This window comes from Bubalus bubalis, chromosome 17 (genome assembly GCF_019923935.1).
Source record: "Bubalus bubalis isolate 160015118507 breed Murrah chromosome 17, NDDB_SH_1, whole genome shotgun sequence".
Classification (NCBI taxonomy): domain Eukaryota; kingdom Metazoa; phylum Chordata; class Mammalia; order Artiodactyla; family Bovidae; genus Bubalus; species Bubalus bubalis.
The window spans coordinates 17,669,288-17,690,018 of NC_059173.1; the positions used below are offsets into that span (position 1 = coordinate 17,669,288).

The 20,731-nt window shown below is 48.0% G+C and overlaps 1 protein-coding gene across 9 annotated transcripts in view; it reads right to left on the reverse strand.

Moving 5' to 3' along the window:
* Window positions 1-20,731, reverse strand: part of CUX2 (cut like homeobox 2) — a 288,423-nt gene that overhangs the window by 95,755 nt on the left and 171,937 nt on the right. For all 9 annotated transcript variants that reach the window (XM_044930185.2, XM_044930178.2, XM_044930177.2 and 6 more), the window contains 2 exons: window positions 18,248-18,358; window positions 14,597-14,644 (listed from right to left, as the gene is read on the reverse strand). In XM_044930185.2, coding sequence (XP_044786120.1) covers window positions 14,597-14,644; window positions 18,248-18,358 — 159 coding nt within the window. The remainder of the gene's footprint in view (window positions 1-14,596; window positions 14,645-18,247; window positions 18,359-20,731) is intronic.

Below are 20,731 nucleotides of genomic sequence, written 5' to 3' on the forward strand. Positions count from 1 at the left end.
GCTCTTGTTCACTACTGGATCCCCAGGGCCTGCCACACAGTAGGTGCTTAATAAATAACGATTAAGGGTAAGGACTCTGAACCCAGACTGCCTGGGTTCAAATCTTGTCTTTGCCCCTTACTGGCTGTGTGACCTTGGGCAAGTTATCCAACCTCTCTGTGCCTCATTCTTCTCACTTGTAAAATATTGCTAAAACAACATTTATCTTATAGGATGGTCACAGAGAATGATAAATTGATATCTGTAAAGTGCTTAGAATGCTGGGGTTGAGCCAAGGCCTCCCTGGCTCCTGGAGGTTAGGTGTCTAAACCAACAGGGCTTGTCTTCAAGAAACCACTTCTGCTTCTGACTCTTCTGCTAACAATGTCAACCCCACTGGCCCCTGGAGCCTGATACCCTGGCCTTCTATCTCCCTCGGCCACCTGAAGGACTCTTTTGAATCAGCCTTCTCTTTGCCACACCTCTGCTTCTGCCTCAAGTCAGGACACGATGATTGCCACGCGTCTCAAGTGTTCCAGACCCTGACTTCCAAGTCGACCCTCTCCGACCCAACTCACCTCCAGAGGGATCCTTCTAGAAAAGCCTCCTGGTTAGGCTGTCCTCATACATCAAGAGAATCCATGTCACCTCATCTACCCACAAGACAAAGTACAGACTTAACACTGCATTCGAAGCCCCCCTGGCCAGACCAGCTGTGTTTCCTTGCTTCTTCCTCTCCCTTACCTCCCTACGTATCGTAACTCCAGAAGCATGGCACAGCTCACCAAACAGTCACTGGCGAATAACTATTCATTTTAAGCCTTCTGAGTGTAATGCACTGAGCTAATAAACACTCCAAACATGACTATCTCAGTTAATCCTCACAATAAGCCTGTATGCTGCTGCTAAGTTGCTTCAGTCATGTCCGACTCTGTGCGACCCCAGAGATGACAGCCCACCAGGCTCCCCCGTCCCTGGGATTCTCCAGGCAAGAACACTGGAGTGGGTTGCCATTTCCTTCTCCAATGCGTGAAAGTGAATTCGCTCAGTCGTGTCCGACTCCTAGCGACCCCATGGACTGCAGCCCACCAGGCTCCTCTGTCCATGGGATTTTCCAGGCAAGAGTACCGGAGTGGGGTGCCATTGCCTGTATACTAGGTACCATTTTATTGAGGAAACAGAGTCGGAAAGAAGGGAAGTGACGTAAGATCACATCCAGTCAGTGTTCAAACTGGGGCTCAAACCCAGGTCTGCCTGACACCAGGACAACTTGCGCTCTCACCCCCACACTTTGTTCTCTGTGTTTCATCCTGTCCAAGTCTTCCTAACCTGGGCTGGGATTTCACCTCCTGGAAGTCTTCCCTGATTGCTTGCTGATAAAGTAATCACTTTCTTCTTGGCACATGTGGGACATTTTGCTCTAACTTCACATTTGCTTTTTTTCTTAGTTGACTGCGGATGTGGGCTCTCAATGGGTGGCTTGGCCTCCTTGTTGGACAAAGCTTATTTCTTCTCTTAGCCAGGCCAGCATAGAGATATATATATAATAGGAGCTTTATAACACCTACCAGATCGTTAAAAGTTCTTCCCTGCCCTTGCTTTGCTGCTTCCTGGACTTGACCGATTCCTTGAAATTCATTTCCTACTCTTTTGTCCAAAATGTACTCACCCTACTATTTTCCTGACCCCATCCCACCCTCCAATAGCTAATGAGGTAGTTACTTCACCCATTAGGGAGTCCACTGTGCGGGACACAGGGTTATGTACTCACCTAGCCCTGTTTTTTCTTTTCCTTTTAATACCTTCTTGGGCACACGTTAGACTCTATTTCCAGCTTCCCTTGAAATTGGACATGGCCTTATAAATGAGTGCTGGTCAAGGAAGGGTGGGTAAAAACGATGTGGCCGGTTCCAGGTCTGGCCCTTGAGAACTTTCCCCATGTACTGTGTAAGTGAAGGGACTCTGGAATGCAGTGAAGGCAGAGGCGGAAGACAGGAGATACCTGGATCCCTGAATGGCCGCGTGCAGCAGAGCCCCTTTGGTCATTTACAGCACTAGACTGTGATGTGACTGAGAAATAATCTCTTGCTATGTGTGATGTCGTCACAGGAATGAACTACCGTGGCTACCGCAGACGCGATGGGTTTGAATCCTGCCTTGTCTACTTCTCAGCTATTTGATCTGTGTCTCCGCTTGAGTTTCAATTTTCCTTAGGATTCTCCAGATATATCCCCAAACATCCCAGATGTCAGATCACCAGCCTCGAGTATGGTACCATGCAGGTGCTCAGGAAATGGAAAGCCCGCCCACCCTCTGACCCCACCTGTGTCTCAGTCCCCGAATTTCAGGGCGGGGCCTCTGCTTAGTTCCAGGACATAGGATTTGGCTGATCCACGAATATTTGGCTTTACGTTTTAATTAAGTGTTGTTATTTTGTAGTTGTGCTGAGAAGAATTGTATTAGAGGGCAGGAGTTTATAAGCCTCAAGAAGGAACTAAATAAAAGACTTTTGTCTGTCACACTGTGGGGTCTAAGGCCAGGACGAAGAAAGATGGAGGGGATTTAGGAGGTGAGGTGGTCTTTGAGGGTGGGGAGGCAGTTGGGGCCAGTGTACCAGGGTAAGCCTGGCTCAAAGTGATGCTGCACTTGGCAGGGTAGATGGGGGTTGGGTAGAAGCCAGGGCACAGGTGAGGGCCTTAGGGACTCTGGCCACCTCTCCCCGGCTTTCGGCCCTGAAATTCTCACTTCCCTTCTCCCTCAGGGCATTAGCACACACTGCTCCTTTTACATGGCATGCCATTCCACCCCCCCTGTGGCTAGAATGTTCTGCTTCATGCTTTAGTTCATAGTCCTTTCCTCCTGGAAGCCCTCCCTGACATCCCAGGATGCTCTCATAACCCCATGGAGCTTGTGTCACGGCCACTGCTACAGACGATAATTGTGTATTTACTTGCTGTGCGAGGGCCTGAATTACATCTGTCTTCTCCCAGAAGGTCAGCTCTGGAAAGGAATGGACTGTCTTATTTGCTCCTGTGCCTAGAATAAGTGCTCTGTATATACTGACAGAGTAACCGAATGAATGAATGATAATTTTCCCCCACTCCCTGTAAACCTAAAAGCAGGAGCCAGCAGACTTCTGTAAAGGGCCAGATAATAAATAGCTTTGGCTTTGCAGGCCATACAGATTGCTGTAATGACTCAGCTCTGCAGCTGTGGTGGGAAAGCAGCCATGGACAATATATGAATGAATGGGCCTGGCTGTATTCCAATAAAGCTTTATAAAAACAGGCTTTGGCCTGAGGGCCAGAGTTAGCTGACCCCTGTCCTAAAGCTTGCCGTTTGTCTCTCTGTTTTCACTTGCACGTCTAGTGGTGTGCTGGGGCTTACCTCTAGCAGCTTGCCAAAGCCGATTGTTAAATTTTCTGGACTTATACAAGCTGGACTTTTACAAACATGGCCCTAAGTAAAAATTTAAATCGTATAAACCTACAATTAGAATACATAAATTACATTTAAAATGATGGTACTACAATCTGGATGAATCTTGAGGACACTCTGAGTGAAGTAAGCCAGTCACAAAAAGACAAATACTGGATGATTCCACTTCTATTGAGTACCTGGAGCAGTCAGATTCACAGAGACGGGAAGTTTAAAATTGTGGCTGCCAAGGGCGGGGAATGCGGAGCTACTGTTGAATGGGAACAGAGTTTCAGCTTGGGAAGATGAAAAAAGTTCTGGAGATAGATAGTGGTGATGGTTGTAGAATAGTGTGAATGTACTTAATATCACTGAACTGGTAAGTTAAAGATGGTTAAGGTGGTAATAAATGTTATGTGTATTTTAACACAAAAGATTTGAAAAAAAGAGGGAATACATATTCAGAACTCATCACTTCCTAATTATATGGTGATATATTACTACTCTTGGGGCTCTGAGGTTATGCACAGCTATTATGTCTGTGGTGGAAACGCTACCTGAGATGCTACTGAATATCTTTTCCCAACTCCATGTTGCCAGCCTGAAATTGTTCCCGGAGGGAGTATTTACACCACGGAAGTCAGGACTCTACATTTACCAGCACACGACTGGTTATTTCCATGTATCCGTCTCCTCCACTAGATGGTGAGCTTCTAGGGCAGATCAGATCAGATCAGATCAGTCGCTCAGTTGTGTCCGACTCTTTGCGACCCCATGAATCGCAGCACGCCAGGCCTCCCTGTCCATCACCAACTCCCGGAGTTCACTCAGACTCACATCCATCGAGTCAGTGATGCCATCCAGCCATCTCATCCTGTCGTCCCCTTCTCCTCTTGCCCCCAATCCCTCCCAGGATCAGAGTCTTTTCCAATGAGTCAACTCTTCGCATGAGGTGGCCAAAGTACTGGAGTTTCAGCTTTAGCATCATTCCTTCCAAAGAAATCCCAGGGCTGATCTCCTTCAGAATGGACTGGTTGGATCTCCTTGCAGTCCAAGGGACTCTCAAGAGTCTTCTCCAACACCACAGTTCAAAAGCATCAATTCTTCGGCACTCAGCCTTCTTCACAGTCCAACTCTCACATCCATACATGACCACAGGAAAAACCATAGCCTTGACTAGATGAAACTTTGTTGGCAAAGTAATGTCTCTGCTTTTGAACATGCTATCTAGGTTGGTCATAACTTTCCTTCCAAGGAGTAAGCGTCTTTTAATTTCATGGCTGAAATCACCATCTGCAGTGATTTTGGAGCCAAGAAAAATAAAGTCTGACACTGTTTCCACTGTTTCCCCATCTATTTCCCATGAAGTGATGGGACCGGATGCCATGATCTTTGTTTTCTGAATGTTGAGCTTTAAGCCAACTTTTTCACTCTCCACTTTCACTTTCATCAAGAGGCTTTTTAGTTCCTCTTCACTTTCTGCCATAAGGATGGTGTAGGGCAAGAGCATCTCAAATATTAGAATCACCAGCAGAAGCTTTTAAAATCGTGATGTCCAAGCCTCACACCAGACAGAATGCCAGCCACTGTGGGGAGGGACCCATGTCTCAATATTTTTTAAAGTCCTCAGGAGATTTCAATGGGCAGTTTGAGCATCTCAAACTTTAATGAGCACATGAATCACAAATCACCAAATTATTGAGGCTTTTTTTTTTTTTTGAAATATAGTTGACTTACAAGGGGACCTTGTTAAACTGTGAATTCTGACTCCGGGGATCTGGGAGGTAGGGTGGGGGCCAATGAAACTCCATTTCTACCACACTTCCAGATGATGTGGATGCTGCTGGCCCCATGCTCTGAATAACAAAGGGTTAAAGGATGAAACTCACATGAAATTCAATCGTAACAGTGATCGTTGCTGACCCTGAGGAGCGTGTGTCTGGCTGTTTCTCTCATTCAGCTGTGTGGGCCCTGGGGACATCAGGGGTATCTACAGCTGCTCACAGCCTCATCCCTGGAGCCTGGAACTCACCCTGGTATACAGCAGGTGCAGAATAAATGTCTGCAAGACTGAAGGTCTCAGTGGAACTGGAAGGGAAGCAGGGGTGGGCATGATGTGTACTCTAGGGCTCTGGCTGCAGGGGAAGGCATACCAACTCTAAAGCATGATGCAACGCTCCTGATTCTGGGAGGTTTACGCCACACAAAACCATTCAAGCTCTCTACCTGCATGAACCCTCCCAGCCTACCTGTGTGGCAGGGGCAGTTGCCATTCCCAGTTCACAGCCAAGGAAACTGAGGTTCACTGAGACCGTTGGTCAAGGAGAGAGCTGCGATTGGAACCCAGGTCTGTGTGGATCGAAGCTTCTGTCATTTCTGCTCTACATTACAGGAGCCAGAAGAATGATCTGTGCTCACCTCTTAGCTTCAGTGCTTAGCACGGTTCTTGGCACACAATGGCGCTCACCTGTCAATATTTCCTGAGCATGTGAGTCAGTGAAGTTCACCACCTTAGCCCTTGAATACCATGCCTGGCACACAGCAGATGTTCAAGAAACATCTACTGAATGGATGTCCGAGTGACCACAGGAGTGGGCACTCATGCCCCGAGGGGACAGGCTGGCTGCTGCAGGAGCGTCGCTCTGCCCGCCACTGGCACCCAGCAGACACAAGCGCTAAGAGATGCTCGGCTGACAGTACCACGAGATGGATGCGCGCCCAGCGGCCTCATCTCCCCACCGACTGGCCCCGCATGGCCTTCCATAATGCAGTCCATTAAAAGGCTTGTAAATTTTCATACACGAAAGCCTACCATGGCATCAGCACAGACTAATTGTTGTTAAATGTGCGGGAATGTTACCGCCATGCCGCTGGAGCGATCACTCTTCCCAGCTCGGCCCAGACGCCGGCCCATTCCTCTGCAGGCGGAAAGCTTACAACGTTCGCACAAGGCCAAAAAGCAATTCGTGTCAAAAAGATCAATAATATAAAAATAAAGCATGAGAATTCTAGTTAAAGGGAATGTCATATAAATATGTGGCTCACGTCCATGATTCCAAGATTAAAAAAATCAATCAATATCGTTCTTTAGATGATGTTATTTCTAATGAGAAATACCCGGAACAACTGCAAATAACTGCTTAACTGGGGGGAAAAAAGCATTAATAATTTACTTTATAAGGCATATGATACTGAATGAAAGAGGATTGCTGCTGGTTCTTAATTTGGTTGTAATATGGTGTGACAGGTTCAATGATGCTTTGGTGGGTTCTTAATATTAAATTCAGAAGGATGTTCAGCTCGTTATAAGTTTTACCCCAAGCTGGGCAGGGCGAAGCCAGAGGGGCCAGACCAGGTTATGGGAGCCCAGAAAACGTGCATCATCAAAGTTGTTATGTCACCAGAAGAAGGGGTGGGGAGTGGGTGTGCACACACATGCATGTGAGCCGGGAACAGGAAGGGTGGACGGAAATCCTCACTGAATCTTGCAAGTGACACCCTGTTTATTGAGCACTTGCTATATGCCAAGTCCTGGGCTGGGTACGCAGACTTGGGTCTGAATCCAGCTCTCTGCAATGGGCTGGGCTTCCCTGGTGGATTGTGCCTGGAAAAAACTCAGCAAAGACATATCTAAAAGGCACAGATCTGGCTGAAAAAAGAGGTCTCTTTTCTAACCCCTAACTACCTGTAAGTGTCCAATTCAGAGCCTCAGTGTAGAACTGATCAATTCTACAAAAATCTATAGTGTTCTCAGCTCCTTCTGTACCCACGAAGCTCCCTGAGGAGATCCACTCAGCCCTACAAGCTGAGGTCTGCGTCTTCCACCCTCTGCTCTGCTGGTGAAGAGCTGTGTGAGCTGGGGCAAGCAGCTTAACCTCTCTGAGCTGCAACGTCTTACCTGTCAGAGGGGATGGCATCAGTGGTGCCTCCCTTGCTATAATGAGACGTGGCGATGCATGGCTCAATGCACGGTGAGCTCTGCTGGCTGGTATCCCAGCCTGAGTCACCACCCACCACCATGTGCCGGGTGCTGAGCCTCACTTCCCTTACCTGAGAACGGGCGAGAGCAGATGCTTCCTCATGGGGCTTGGGGAGAAGTGGGAGGAATAATTTCAGCGCATCAGCTGGGAGTGCTGACTAATGTCCAAAAAGCACTCACTATGTGCTGGGCTTTGTTCCTGGAACTTTTCAAGGGTCAACTCATTTAACCCTCACATCGACCCTATGAGGTAGGTATTATTATTATCTCCATTTAAAAGCCAAGGAAGTTGAGGCCCAGAGAGTTTAAGTGGCCTGCCCAGGATCACAGCGGGCAAACAGATGGGTTAGGATGCAAGCCTGTGCCAATCTAGCTCCAAACCCACACTTGTTCCCACTGCTTATCTTTCCTGCTGGGTCCCGCTGGTCAGCGAGGCCGCTTCTCTCTGGCTTTGCTGGCTGGTCAGGACTGCATGTGTCTAACGTCTGTGTGGCCCCAAGGGGGCCCCACTTACAGAGATGGCATGCCAGTGCTGGGAGCGACACAGAAAGGGTTACCTCGGGAGTAAGAGAATCATGACATCAAAGACAGCTGAAATAGCAAACAATGTTAAAAGGCAAAAGGCAAAAAAAAAAAAAAGATCTTGTAATTAAATTTCAACTCAAAGGGAAGGGCAAGAGTTCTGCAGGCAAATGCAGAACAGGAGGGGAGCACAGGGACCAAGTTAGGACACGGCATGCAGGGCTGGGTTGGGGGCTCAGGGCCGAGCCCGTCTCAGGAGATCTGAACTGTGAGGACGTGCGCTCCAGGCCCCACTTAGGCAGCTCAGCTTCAGGAACAGGGACTAGGGACCTCATGCTGGTCAGAACCCCTTCCTCACCCACATCTGCCTGTGAGGGCGCAGCAGGGCGTCCTCAGAGTCTGGGGCCGGGACAGAAGGTGGGGGAGGCCGATGATGACTTCTGGTTCTGGGCACAGGACGTGGGCAGAGAGCAGAGCTTGGGCAGGGGCTCAGGTGGGGCATGCGAGGCATATAGTCTCCTCCTCTCTGTCATTTTTGAGAGGCCAGCCCTACCCCCACCATGCGGAGGTGATCAGGAGGCTGAGGGATCCTGTTACAACCGGAGTCACAGCCGGGCCCTCCTCTGCTCTAAAGCCGCCTGTGGCTCCCACTCAGGCAGAGTCACAGCCAAGGAGCCCCGGGGCCCTGAATGATGAGACACCCACAAACATGACTTCTGCTACGCGGCATCCTGGGTGAGTGTGGGGAGCCGTGCTGGGAAAGATGGGAGTCCAAGCCTGACTAGGGGTTGGGGTCAACCAGGGACAGCTTCCTCACTCTTGGGAGGATCTGATACTTGAAAGGAGTTAATTGGGTCAAGAGACTACTGGGAAAACATTCCAGGTAAGAGAATAGCAGACACGTCGCCTGAGGTGGGAATAAGCCAGGCTGTCTACTGGCTGAGGGGAGAGGCTGGGAGGGGCCAGGTGGCCAGGGGTTTCTGCCCTGAGTGCCTTCTCCAGCCCACACCACCCTCCTGAGCCTGAAGTCATGCCCACCTCGGGTCTCATCCTGTCTCAGGTACTAAATGGGTGTCAGTCGTCTCCCCGGAACCTCATCTGTAAAGTGGAGCTAATCATAGAACCTTCCCTTAACAGAAATATCATGAAGAACACACAAAATAATCACTAGAGAGTGCACACCACACGGTGGGTGTGCACTCAAGGCCACGTCAGCAGGCTCCTCCAGCAAAGGCAAGGCCCTGCTTCAGGGACAAGCCTGGCTCCTGACTGACGACAAGAGTAAGCAACTGAGTCTCAGCGATGTTCACATCAGAGGCCACGCAGCAGATATCCTGGCCTCTCTCTCCTCTGGTGCCCTGTTGGTCCAACCTGGGTCTGATCAATCACTAGCATCCTGGCAGGTGGATATGGGCAAAAGAAGGAACTTCCAGTCCTCTGCCCACTTGAAAGTGAGGGAACTCCCCTTGGTAGACTGTTTGGCACCTCTGGCTACATGAGACCTGTGGGAAAGAGTCTGGAATGCCTCAGAACACAGGAGACTATGACTTGTTACATCTCTGACCAGGGTGGCACCCTGAAACCCACACGCATCAGGCTGTCCAAGTGCAATCACCCCATTTTAGAGAAGGCACAGTAAAGGGTAACTCACTCAATGAAGGGTATATATACTTATTTGTTGACTGAATCATCCACTCATCCAACCAACACCCATCCACTCAGGACAGGAGTGCCAGGTTGGTGGGCATCGTGCCATGCTTTGCCACCTAACCACCCACAGGGAAGGCAGCAAGGCCTCCTCTTTTGCTTTCTTGCAAATTCCTATTTCAACATAACCCTTCTGCTCCTCCACAGACAGAACTTCAACTGCGTCTGCTCTAGACTTCCTTTAGCCACTGGGGTTTGCCTTGTAGATGCACCCCAATTCCATGGGAAGAAATACAAAGGAGAAGAGACGAAAGCTCAGAACTGCTGACACTTCCACCCGGGCCCCTGGAGGGCAATGCTAGGCTCGAAACTGAGGAGGCTACATGCTGCCTGTGTGCCCTGGCTTCTGCCTTGGGATGCCCTCGGGCATCGGGAGGGCAGAAGGCCGTGCTCTGCATGGAGTTGGTGATCTAAGGACCTGGTGCTGGGGGAAAATGAGAAGGCTAAAATCTGGCAAAGGCTGAAGGAGAGGGGCTGGGGGCGGAGGTACAGAAGAAAATGGAGAAGAAAGTGGAAGAAAAGAAGAGGAGAGAGGGAGATGAGAGTTGAGGAGCAGTGGGGAGGGAAGAATTGGCACTCTGAATCTGGGCGTTCTGATTATCTACTGTTGTGTAACCACCCACCCCCAAATGCAAAGGGCTCATAACAACTTCTTAATCTTCATGGTCCTGGGGGTTGACCAGGCTCAGTGGGGTGGTTCTTTCTTGTCATCTCTCAGGCAGTCATGGCAAGATGGCAGCTGATGGCCAGCATGGTTCCTTGACTTGCGTCTGGTGCCTTGGTGTCCCTGGCCCATCTCTCTACCATGTGAAGACTCATCCCTCAGGGGCTCTCCATGCAGGCTGGCTTCTCACCACAGGGAGCCTCCGGGTGGTCACATTTCTTACAGGAAGGCTGGGCTGGAGGAGGCAGGAGGTAGAAACCCCAGGCTGGCTGAGGCCTCTGTTGTTATAGGCACAGGGTCACCTCTGTCACATCTATTGGTTCAAGTGGAAACTATTCTAAAGGCCCATATTCAGAGGATGGAGACACAGGCTCCGCCTCCTGATGGGGGAACGCCAGGATACAGCACAGACGTGCAGCCACTGTTAGGGACAGTGTGAACCTGAAGTTCAGCAAACGAAGGGGATCTCTAGGCGGGACGTGACCCCTACACGCTGGTTCAGTCACAGGCACTGACCTCCTAGGGACATTATAAATATTTGTTGAGTGGGCCTTGGAGGTGCCAAGGAGAAGGGTGGCCCTTCAAGTTCTGGCACAAACGCTTGCCCAACTCCCTGTTCCATCTCTTGGTAGGTGGCGTCTCGACTCCCTCACCAAGCTCCTAAAAGGCGGTCACGCCACACAAGCTCCCTCTGATCCTGAGAGGACAGGGAGACAACATCCTCAGGCCCGAGCAACCAGACACACACACCACAGTGAGAGCAAACGACTTGCTGGCCACTTGACAGTGAATCTCACTGAACCTTATGCGATCCGAACAGCTGTCCCCACGTAGCAGGAAATAGCGGCTCAGAGATATGAAGTCACTGGCCAAAGTCACACAAGCAGTGTCGGGTGGGACTCAGACCCTGGGTGTCTGACCACTACTCTCTTGCTTCCCATGGGGGTCAGAGGCTGTCTCTGCCTCTTTGGTTTCCAAACTGCTGTGTTTCAATCAGGCCCAGGTGAACAAGTCTGTTCTACCTCGATGGAAGGGGTTTTCCACCATGCAGGCCACATCTCCTTCATGGGGGAAGAGGAAGGAAGCAGGGGATAAAAAAAACCTCTCACAGCAGTGGCCTTGCCATCTTCTGGCTGGGCCACTGCACACACGCCTTAGCAAAGTTTCACCTCTGATTTAGCATAACAAAACTTTTAATTTAGATGTTTTCGTCTCTCTCTCCAAGTAAAAATAAGTTTAAAATAATGACTGTAATAAATGAAGGTAATTAATTGTAGTTTGTTCCTTTACTGTCTAGTCAGCTTAATTTTACCTTTTCAACTAATAATGAGAAAATAATTTTTGTGCTCGGAGGGTTAATGATATGTAACTGCGAGAACTGCTAATTGCATGTTGCAATCCATCCATCAACAACCCCATCTGTGCGACTTGATTATGTTTGCTAAATTATTGCTTTGAATTATCTTTCATAAAGCAACTTTTGTAATTAGTGGGGCTTTCGTCTTGCTCTTTTCTCTGCGCACAAGGATATTCAAACTTTGGCCATTTCAAGCTGTCTCCATTAAGCCACCTTCTCTGGCTGTCTTTGTTTCCCTGAGCAGGGGGAATCAAGACTGTCCTTTAAGCAATCAAGGCGGAGAGGGAAAGCTTCCTCAATTCACAGCAGGGCAAATTCACTTCCTCTCCGCCTCCCTCCCACCACCAGCACGGTGGGGGAAAAAAAAAAAAGAAAGAAAAAGAAAATAAGACCCCCGCATACATAGTATGAAAAGATAAAAGGATGCCTGTATTCTGTATACACCAGGGCTGGTGGAGTGAAATTAAGGAATGAACTTGAACGTGTTATATTTCAACAAGAGGCCCGCACTTGGGGAGAAGGAATGACGGGTACGATATTCAGCCTTGGCGTTTTATGGGTTAGTTTATGTGACTCTGGAAGGTGTTCGCCTCAGGGAATATTCCTGGGAGGTGATTAATGCCCACTTGGGAATCTGCAGCTCTGAGCCCAGAGCCTGGTGGATTGCAAGAGGGAAGCAGCATAAAGGATGAACCCTCATTAAAAAAATTAAAATGAAAATCAAATTTGGATTATAAACGGCCTGTGTGTGTGCAGTTTGTTCTGGACGAAGAAGATGCTTTTTATTAACACCTTTCTTTGCCAGCGCTTCTCCCCTGAGGCACTGGGAGGGACATGGCGGCCGCGATGGATTAGTCAATAGATCATGAAGAAAGCAGGGGTTTCGGGAATAAAACTCCAGACAAATGTAGTCTTTTTGGTACATTAAAGGGACGATGGAAAACCCTTTTAAAAAAATTAACGAAGTTCTTTGAAGATTGCCAGCTATTAAAATGGTGTCTATTCCACATGCCACATGGATTTGGAAATGAGAATTCAGCTTTGTCTCTTCTGGCCGCCCTAAGACTCTCTCCTCCTGCACTTACTGAGCACCAACTGTGTGCCGGACACCATGTCAACTGCCTCCACCCTGCTCAGTTCTCAGAAGCCCTCCTATTAGTCGCCTTTATCAAAGGAGGAAAACTGCAGCTCAGAGAGGTTAAGGAACTTCCCCCAGGCCACACAACTAGCGTAAGATTCAAGCCAGGCCCATCTGAGTCTGATTCACATGTACTTTCCACTATACTACACTTGGGTCTTCTCTGACCACTGCCAAAATCTAATGTCTAACTCTTACTCCCATCGAAAGATGATGTAAGTCATGCTGGCTTCCTCTAGGGACAGAAAACCCCCTTCTTTTGGATAAAAAGCCTTGAACACCTAGTTAGGAAAGAGGCAGATTCTAAGCCAGGCATAGTGGAGGCCAAAGAAACCTATGTTGAAGGTGACTGATAACAGAAATAAAATAGTAAGGCTTTTAACACACAAAGTAATGTTCTGAACACTCCGTGAGTATTAACTTTGTTCTTCATTCACAACCCTATGGAATAGGTATAATTATTATCCAATTTTGTAGAGTGTGACACAGAGGCACAGAGACACAAGTAACTTGTGCATAGAGGCACAAGCAACCTGCTTAAGGTCAAACAGCTAGAAACTGGTAGAAGCAGGATTCAAATCTAGGTTGACTCCAGAGTCTGTGCTCTTCACTCCCGAGAAGCTCTCGATGCATCAGGAATTACATTAAATTCTTTCCTTTCATTGTATTTCATCTAATCCTCAGAACAACATGAAAAGATCTGTAGTGCTTTTATTCTCCTTTAACAGATAGGGAAACTGAGGCTCTAAGTGGTTAAGAGAAGCTTTGCCATGCCCACCCAAGCAAGGGGAACGGCCGAGAAAGTAATGCTCTACTTGAAACACTCAATGCCTGTCTTGAGGCTGGACCAAAGGATCAGCTGCCCAAGAGCGCTTGTGTGCTGAATGCTTCTCACAGGACCGTGAGCTGGCAGATGGGGACCTTTCTTTAAAAAAAAAAAACAAAAACAAAACACAAAGCCATGACAACACATTCCTAACATTATTGGTCTTCTTTCTGGGTTTTTTCCACCCTCTTCCGGCTCAGGCACCTCACAACCAAATGAATCAATACCGGATGGCCCTATAAATAAATAAGCACATCAGTCAACTCAGTAATAAAATGAAAGGATGAAAAATATGGAAATCAGCGACATTTGTGTAAATCCAGTTATTGTTTACTTTAATATTGCCTTATGTGCTTACTCGGTTCTGAAGAGACAGATTTAAAGTAATGTGGCACTTGGCGGACGACAGACTTAAAAATGCATCTCCGCTGGCGAGTGCTTAAGGGCCAATCCTTTCAGCGTCCTGCCTGAATCCAGGGGAAAACCGAGAAGAGCCCCCTGAAGACAGAATGTTGGAGAAATGGCCCTGCTCTTCCACTGCTCTGACTCAGTGTAACTCCATTCTTTTCCTTGCCAACCTCCTACGTCAGCCAGACGAGTGGACATTCCCGGAATCCTGGTCACCAAGTCAAGCAAAGAGGAGACACGGGGGAGGTCCAGCTCCTTCCCAGGGCTCCAGGAAAGCCAGAGAAACAACTGGCTGAGGACAGCTCAGCTGCTGCCAAAGGAACGAGGGCCCGATGGGCAGGAAAGGATGTGAAAGCAGTAGATTTCATATACTCCGAGGGTGGGTGGTAGAGAGGATGTCAGAGCAGGCAGCAATCCCATCAAACGGAAAAAGAGCACCCTTTCTTATCATGATACTATGGCTGATCTGGAGGGCATGGGCAGTCTACAATGGGGGCAGGGAAGTTTCTCTGCTGCTGGAAACCTCTGAGAACCCCAGGTGGGATAGGAGAGACAGCCGGGGGGTATTTTCATGACATGCCACAGGCCTTGGGTCTTACCTCAGCTTGGAAGCTTTTTAATACAGGAGCCACCATCTCTCTGATTTCCTGTAAAAGAGATGAGCGGAGAGTTCACTGTGGTGTCAAGTAGCCCCTGCCTGTAGCTCACTGTTGTCCCCCAAATCAGCAAGTGTGTCCCATGGGACTTGCGCTCCATGAGATTTCATAAGGGTTCCTCATATATACACCTACAGACAGACCCAAACACACACAAAGGGGCTCGGCCAGGTCTGATCGGAACACATCAAGCCCAACATCAGGTTTCTTCCCTGCAGGACCCTTGGGAGCCTTTTACACGGTGCACACTGGGAATTTCTGGAAGAGGGAGAGGAAGTAGCATTTCCCAAGTGGATCTGATCACGGAATGCTGTTTTATGCAAAGTACCTCATGCGATTGGTGGCTCATCATGGGTCATTCTTTGGACCTGGGGCTGGAGAGGCTCCATGCCCTGGGTCATGTTACCAACATCCCTTCAAGAAAACCTCTGCCCTCCAGGCGCTGCTCGGGAGATGTCTCTGGAGGTTGCCATTTCTGCTTTCCCACTCAGTTGCCCTCTCTAGCAAAAACTGCATTTGGCATTTTAGCAACAGTGCCCTGTACTGTCACCCCTTCCTCACCAGAAGATGGGGTTTCTGGGGGCTTGGTGGGGTCACCTGTCATGGGACCCAGCTCAGAAGAAGGGCTCTGTAAATGTTTGTTAACTCTACGCCACCGGGCTATCTTCAGAAGGGAGCCTCTTATTTTGGGACCGTAATTTCATGCCTTCCTCAAGGGCCTTTGAGGTTCCCAGCCCCAAGGATGCCCCTGGTGGACTCCCATGAGTTCTCTCCAGCATGCAAGAGGAAGGTCTTTTAGAATGGAGGGTCCCAAGAACTTGACTATAAATGCTCCAGTTTTCTCTGAGACCCACTGGTGACTCCTCTAACCACTGTCATCTATGGTCCACAAGAAACCCCTGTGGGAGGAGAACCTGAGGGGGGCTCGAGAGAATGGAGAGGGAGCGGGTAGCAGAGAAAAGCAGGAAAGGGAAGGATGCACCAGATACGTATGTCAGGTGAAGAATAAATCCCTCAACTGTGAAATAGGATGGTGTTGCTTCTGGAAACAACCCTTCTTCTGGTTCCTGGGAACGTGTCCTCACTGTTCTGGGACCCCCCCCCCAGCGCTTCTCAGAGCCACTGACTACTGATGTGTGCTGGGGATCTACAGGAGAGATGTGGGGAGTGCGTGTGAACCTAGGGAATTTATTTGACCAGAAGGAACTGTAAGTGCACGGGCTGAGCTTGGCGAAGGAAACTTCTGTAGACCCAGGTTGCGGGTTGTAAACTCAAATGCCCACAGAGGCTGGAGGAAGAGGACAGGAGGGAGGCAGGCTGGGCGGCCTGTGGCAAATCTCAGGAGGACACAGCGCCTTTGTAAGGGGGTGGCAGCTGCTCGGCTGTTTCTGATGACTGCTGCGTAGGGGTGGAGCCTCTGTGTGGCCAGCTCTACCAAATGGTCTCAAAAGAGATTGGAAATCCGAATTTTGGGGTGAAATCAGAGATGCTAAATGTTGATAATTTACTGTAAAATTGGAGAGACTCTTACAGACCAAATAAAACACATCAACAGAAAACCTCTGGTCTGGGTTTCAGGAAACGTAAGTATTGGAAGGGGCTTTTCTCCTCTGAATTTACAGAAAGGGACACAGGGGCTCTGAGAGGGGCTGACTGTTGAAGGTCCCAAAGCAAGTGAGTGGCACAGTTGGAATTACAATGCAGGTCAACAGATTCTCCAAACAGGCTCTGTTCACAAACCCCCACTCATATGAATTTAGGGGATTCAAATATGAGAACCGTGGTGAGGTCGGTGGGACTTTGGACCAGTGCCAACTCTTTCTAGACGCCCACCGCCCTTTCTGTCTGCTTAACCCCTGGGGGAAACCAAGCCCAGGCGCCAGCAGGAGGTGAGCTGGGTACCAGCCAGATGATGTTCTTAAATAAAGTCTTGGCATGACTCTCCCCCATCAGGAGAGACTAGTTCCAAAAATGAGAATTTTCAGAGGCGCGACTATAATAGGAATGGAAACTTATTCCTCCTAATTACATAATTGCATAATTATGCAGTATTAAAATTATGTAAGCTGAACTCAGAGGCTTAAAACCTGGCCTGGATTTCCCCTATCACCTGGGGGCTCCCACGTGGCCTGGGGGAAGGAGGTCTAAATGGTGGGCTGTGGAGATTTGTGGCCATTTCATCTCTGCTTCCCAGAGACTGGACTCAGAGACAAAGCTTCTGGTTCTCTCACTCTGGGCAGAAAAACTGGTTTAAAGACCAAGCTGTTCTCTGTTCTAAGAGGGGAAGGAAGGATGCTCAGAATCTCCCCATGCCTTCTTAGCTCCCAGGACTCGACTTGGTCTCTCTAAAGCTGTAACATGGGAGACACGCAGATCTGAGATTCCCGCCCCTTCCAAGCGCACTCTCTCTCAGCTCTCAAACCTGATTCCTCCCAGACTTGCTCCAGGGACAAGTCCTAACGGGAACCTACTTCCCACTCTTGCCTTGAAGAACCAAAGATATTTATGACATGTGAGGAGGATTTCACAGCTAAGAGACCGACCCCTCTGAGTTTATGTTGCCTGATTTCTGGGTAGCCTGCTTCTTCTCCATCTTTCCGTGGCCCCCTCCTCCATCAGCAAGATGGCAACAGGACTCCTAGGTGATTCCAACAGGCAGAATGGAATCAACATGTCTAAGTCTAACATTAATACCTTTGGAATGGCAGACCCTGTTTGGTTCTCCTCCAAGATCCAGGCCACCTGAGTGGGCAGAGAGCTGAGTGGGCTGAGACAGAGAGCTCCACCCTCTGCTGACCACAGAGAGGCACGGCTGGTTTTAGGAATGGGCCAGGTACCTGTTTCCCGTTTTCATGGCTCTGACGTGTCACATCCCTGCTAACATTATATGGAGTCAGGAGGTTTTCTTCTTCCTATTTGCGTTTATTTCCATCATTAAAAAAAAAAAAAAAATTGAGGAGCAACAGGGGGCCTGATAGAAGAGGAAAAAAAAATTCACACATTCACCCCTGTGAAGAAAGAAATGTGTCCATTCTTGTCTTTTCCCCTGCGGGACTCTTACAGTGTGGGGGCTGGTCATTAACTGGACCTCCCTCATAGCAGCTGAGAAAGACAACGCTGGTGGCTGGAGTTGCAAAGGAAGGGGTGAAGAATGAGGCACACTTACGGGGGATGGGTGCCACTTTCAGACTTGGGAGATTAAGGGAAGGGCTGGAGAGGGTGACAGTCTACAGCCACCATCTTCCAGACGCCAAGGGGAAAGCAAAACAAAATCAGGAACTCGAGACAAATTGTCTTTGCTGTCAAGGCCAAGCATCTGACTTGGACGTTAATGTGGGGAGAAAATGGATGTTGTACAGAGCCCTCAAAAACAATGACTTCCATGGAGAAGCGTCTTGCTCTTACTCTAGACAGCACTGCTGAGTGCCACTATATGAAGAAACGCGGAGACGTTGAGGGTTGTAATTTTTCTTTGTGGCTAATTAGCTTCTTTTCTTGTTAGTCACTTATGTCTATAGTTTTCAAAATATAGTTTGAACGGAGAAAAATCTGCATTCCTACTGAGTTAATTCTATAACAGCAACTATACTGTACCTCAGGTACATTTTTCTTAAATTCCCGGCGGAGTTCAATTAAATGTTTATGAGAATGTTCACTCTCCTCCTGCCGTGCAGACAGCTCGGAAGCGACGGAATTAAGCTCCTTCTGGAACAATAAAAAAAAAAAAAAAAGGAGAGAGAGAAAAGAAAAAGATTTTTTTTCCTCCTTTTCCTTTTTAATCATTGTACAAAACAGCATTCCAAACAAGTTTTCTTAACTTACAAAAAAGCTGAGAAAAGACAGGATATTGACTCCTGGCACAAATGAATAATTTACGAAACTGGGGATGCAACCGAAAAAAATCCAGGACAGCTTTTTTGCTTGTCAGAAGTCAGGCCAGATCAATACTCTCCTATAAAGTTGGGTGGAGTTGTTTTTTTTCATTTCTTCCTTACGCCTCTGCCCCACCTCTTAAATTTCCAAGGGAGTGATGGCATAAGCTTGTCAGTAACTGTAGAAAACATCTCCAAACCGTGTCAAAATAGTAAAGTGCGGCATATTGTATGGGCATATTATAGTGTAAGAAAGTGCTGTCGACAGCTTTCATATATCAGAGGTGGGAACTGTTCCAACTATGACTTACTCACACTTAAGGGTTCATAAATACGCCTTTTAAGATATAGATGGCTTTTTAATTTCAGTAGATTTTGGAAAAATGAAGGTGCCAATAAGAAGCAAGATGACCTTTTGTGTATCCTGCAGTAAATCATTTAAGGTTCACTTCAAGTATAAGAAATATTTCATTGAAGACTGCTGGATTCAGAGCAAAGGATTGGAAGCAGCCTTGCCTGCTTATGTGCAATGAAGGTTTCAGACCAGGTTTTTACAGGATGCACCAAGGAGGGGAAAAAAAGAGTGAGGGATGGAAGTGGGGGACGCTCCAGCTCACACATGACAGACAATGTCTGCTGGTCGTACATGTATATTTGATCACCCCTCTCGCAGCTTTCTTCACTTTAACGGTGGCAGTTTCACAAGGGGAGTGCAATTCACCATGAGTTGTCATGGATTTCATTTGCATAATTCAAGAAATGCTCTGTTTATGTGGTCTGCTGCTTTCTTGCACCATCCCGAGATGGGCTTTTTTCTGGACCATAACTCGAGGAGCATTTCTGTATATATCACCCGATTATATTTGCAGCAATCAAGCCCCATAATTTCCTAAATCCGGTGATGCAATAAATTTCTGCAATCAGATTTATTAAAAACACACACGCAGATGCGAGAGTGTATTTCGAGGGTGAACTCTTTAATCTAACATATGTATGACGAGGCCTGATACCGTGTTGAAAGACCCCATTTGTCATCGCTAATACGCATTCATCTTGCACACACAATGAAACACTTTTACCATTAGATAATGAAATAAAAGTACTATTAACCCGCTGCAAATCCTTTTCCCTCTAAGAGAAAAAATGCATGGTAATTGTCTTATATCATGTCTGAAAGTCAGTAAATCTGCTCAATAGCAGTTCACCATAGCGCCACAAACCTCATACCCACTGGAGGCTGGAGCGTCTACCCTAAACCCAGAATAAGTGCCTCTGCCTATGGAGCTTTTGGGAGAAATCAGGGAAGGACTTTCTATTTCTGGAGAAATGTCTAACTTCTTTGGAGAATCATGAGACTAGAAGGGAGACTGCTAAGTCGCTTCAGTCGTGTCCGAATCTGTGCGACCCCATAGACGGCAGCCCACCAGGCTCCCCCGTCCCTGGGATTCTCCAGGCACACTGGAGTGGGTTGCCATTTCCTTCTCCAATGCATGAAAGTGAAAAGTGAAAGTGAAATCGCTCAGTCGTGTCCGACTCTTAGTGACCCCATGGACTGCAGCCTACCAGGCTCCTCCATCCATGGGATTTTCCAGGCAAGAGTACTGGAGTGGGGTGCCATTGCCTTCTCCAGAAGGGAGAAGGTCCAGGCAAAAAAAAAAAAGTCATTAAAATAGAGGGGCAAGAGACTTGGAAGTGTGGTGCTCTCCAAGGTGCTGAAATCAACTCTATGCCAGAGCACTGGGTGCACCAACTCCAAGGTACAGGGACTTCTAGTCCAAACGTCCCATTGAATTATTGAGCCAGGTAAGGAACAAGGTGTCATGGGAGAGGAGAGAGAGAAAACAGCAACAATTTCTGACAGTCTACCAAGGTGATAGAGAAAATAAGGAGATTTCTGGTTTATCATCATTTAAAAATAACTGCAGTTTCCAATGAAGAGACCAGGTGACTGTGACCAAAATATCAAATGACTAGGGAAAGATCTGTATTTGCAGCAATAAGACTGATCAAAGGTAGACAAAACCCAACTAGGTGGTGCAGCCAGGTGGACAGACCCTCACTTGGCAGGAGGGAAGGAACCAGAATGTCATGGTCAACTGGAGTTGTGGCAGGATGCTCACAGTTTTTCTTAGTATTTCTCATCTGTCTTGAAGATAAAGGTGTGATTTTTACATTGCTACAGGACAAACAGAACTGAGACTTGGGT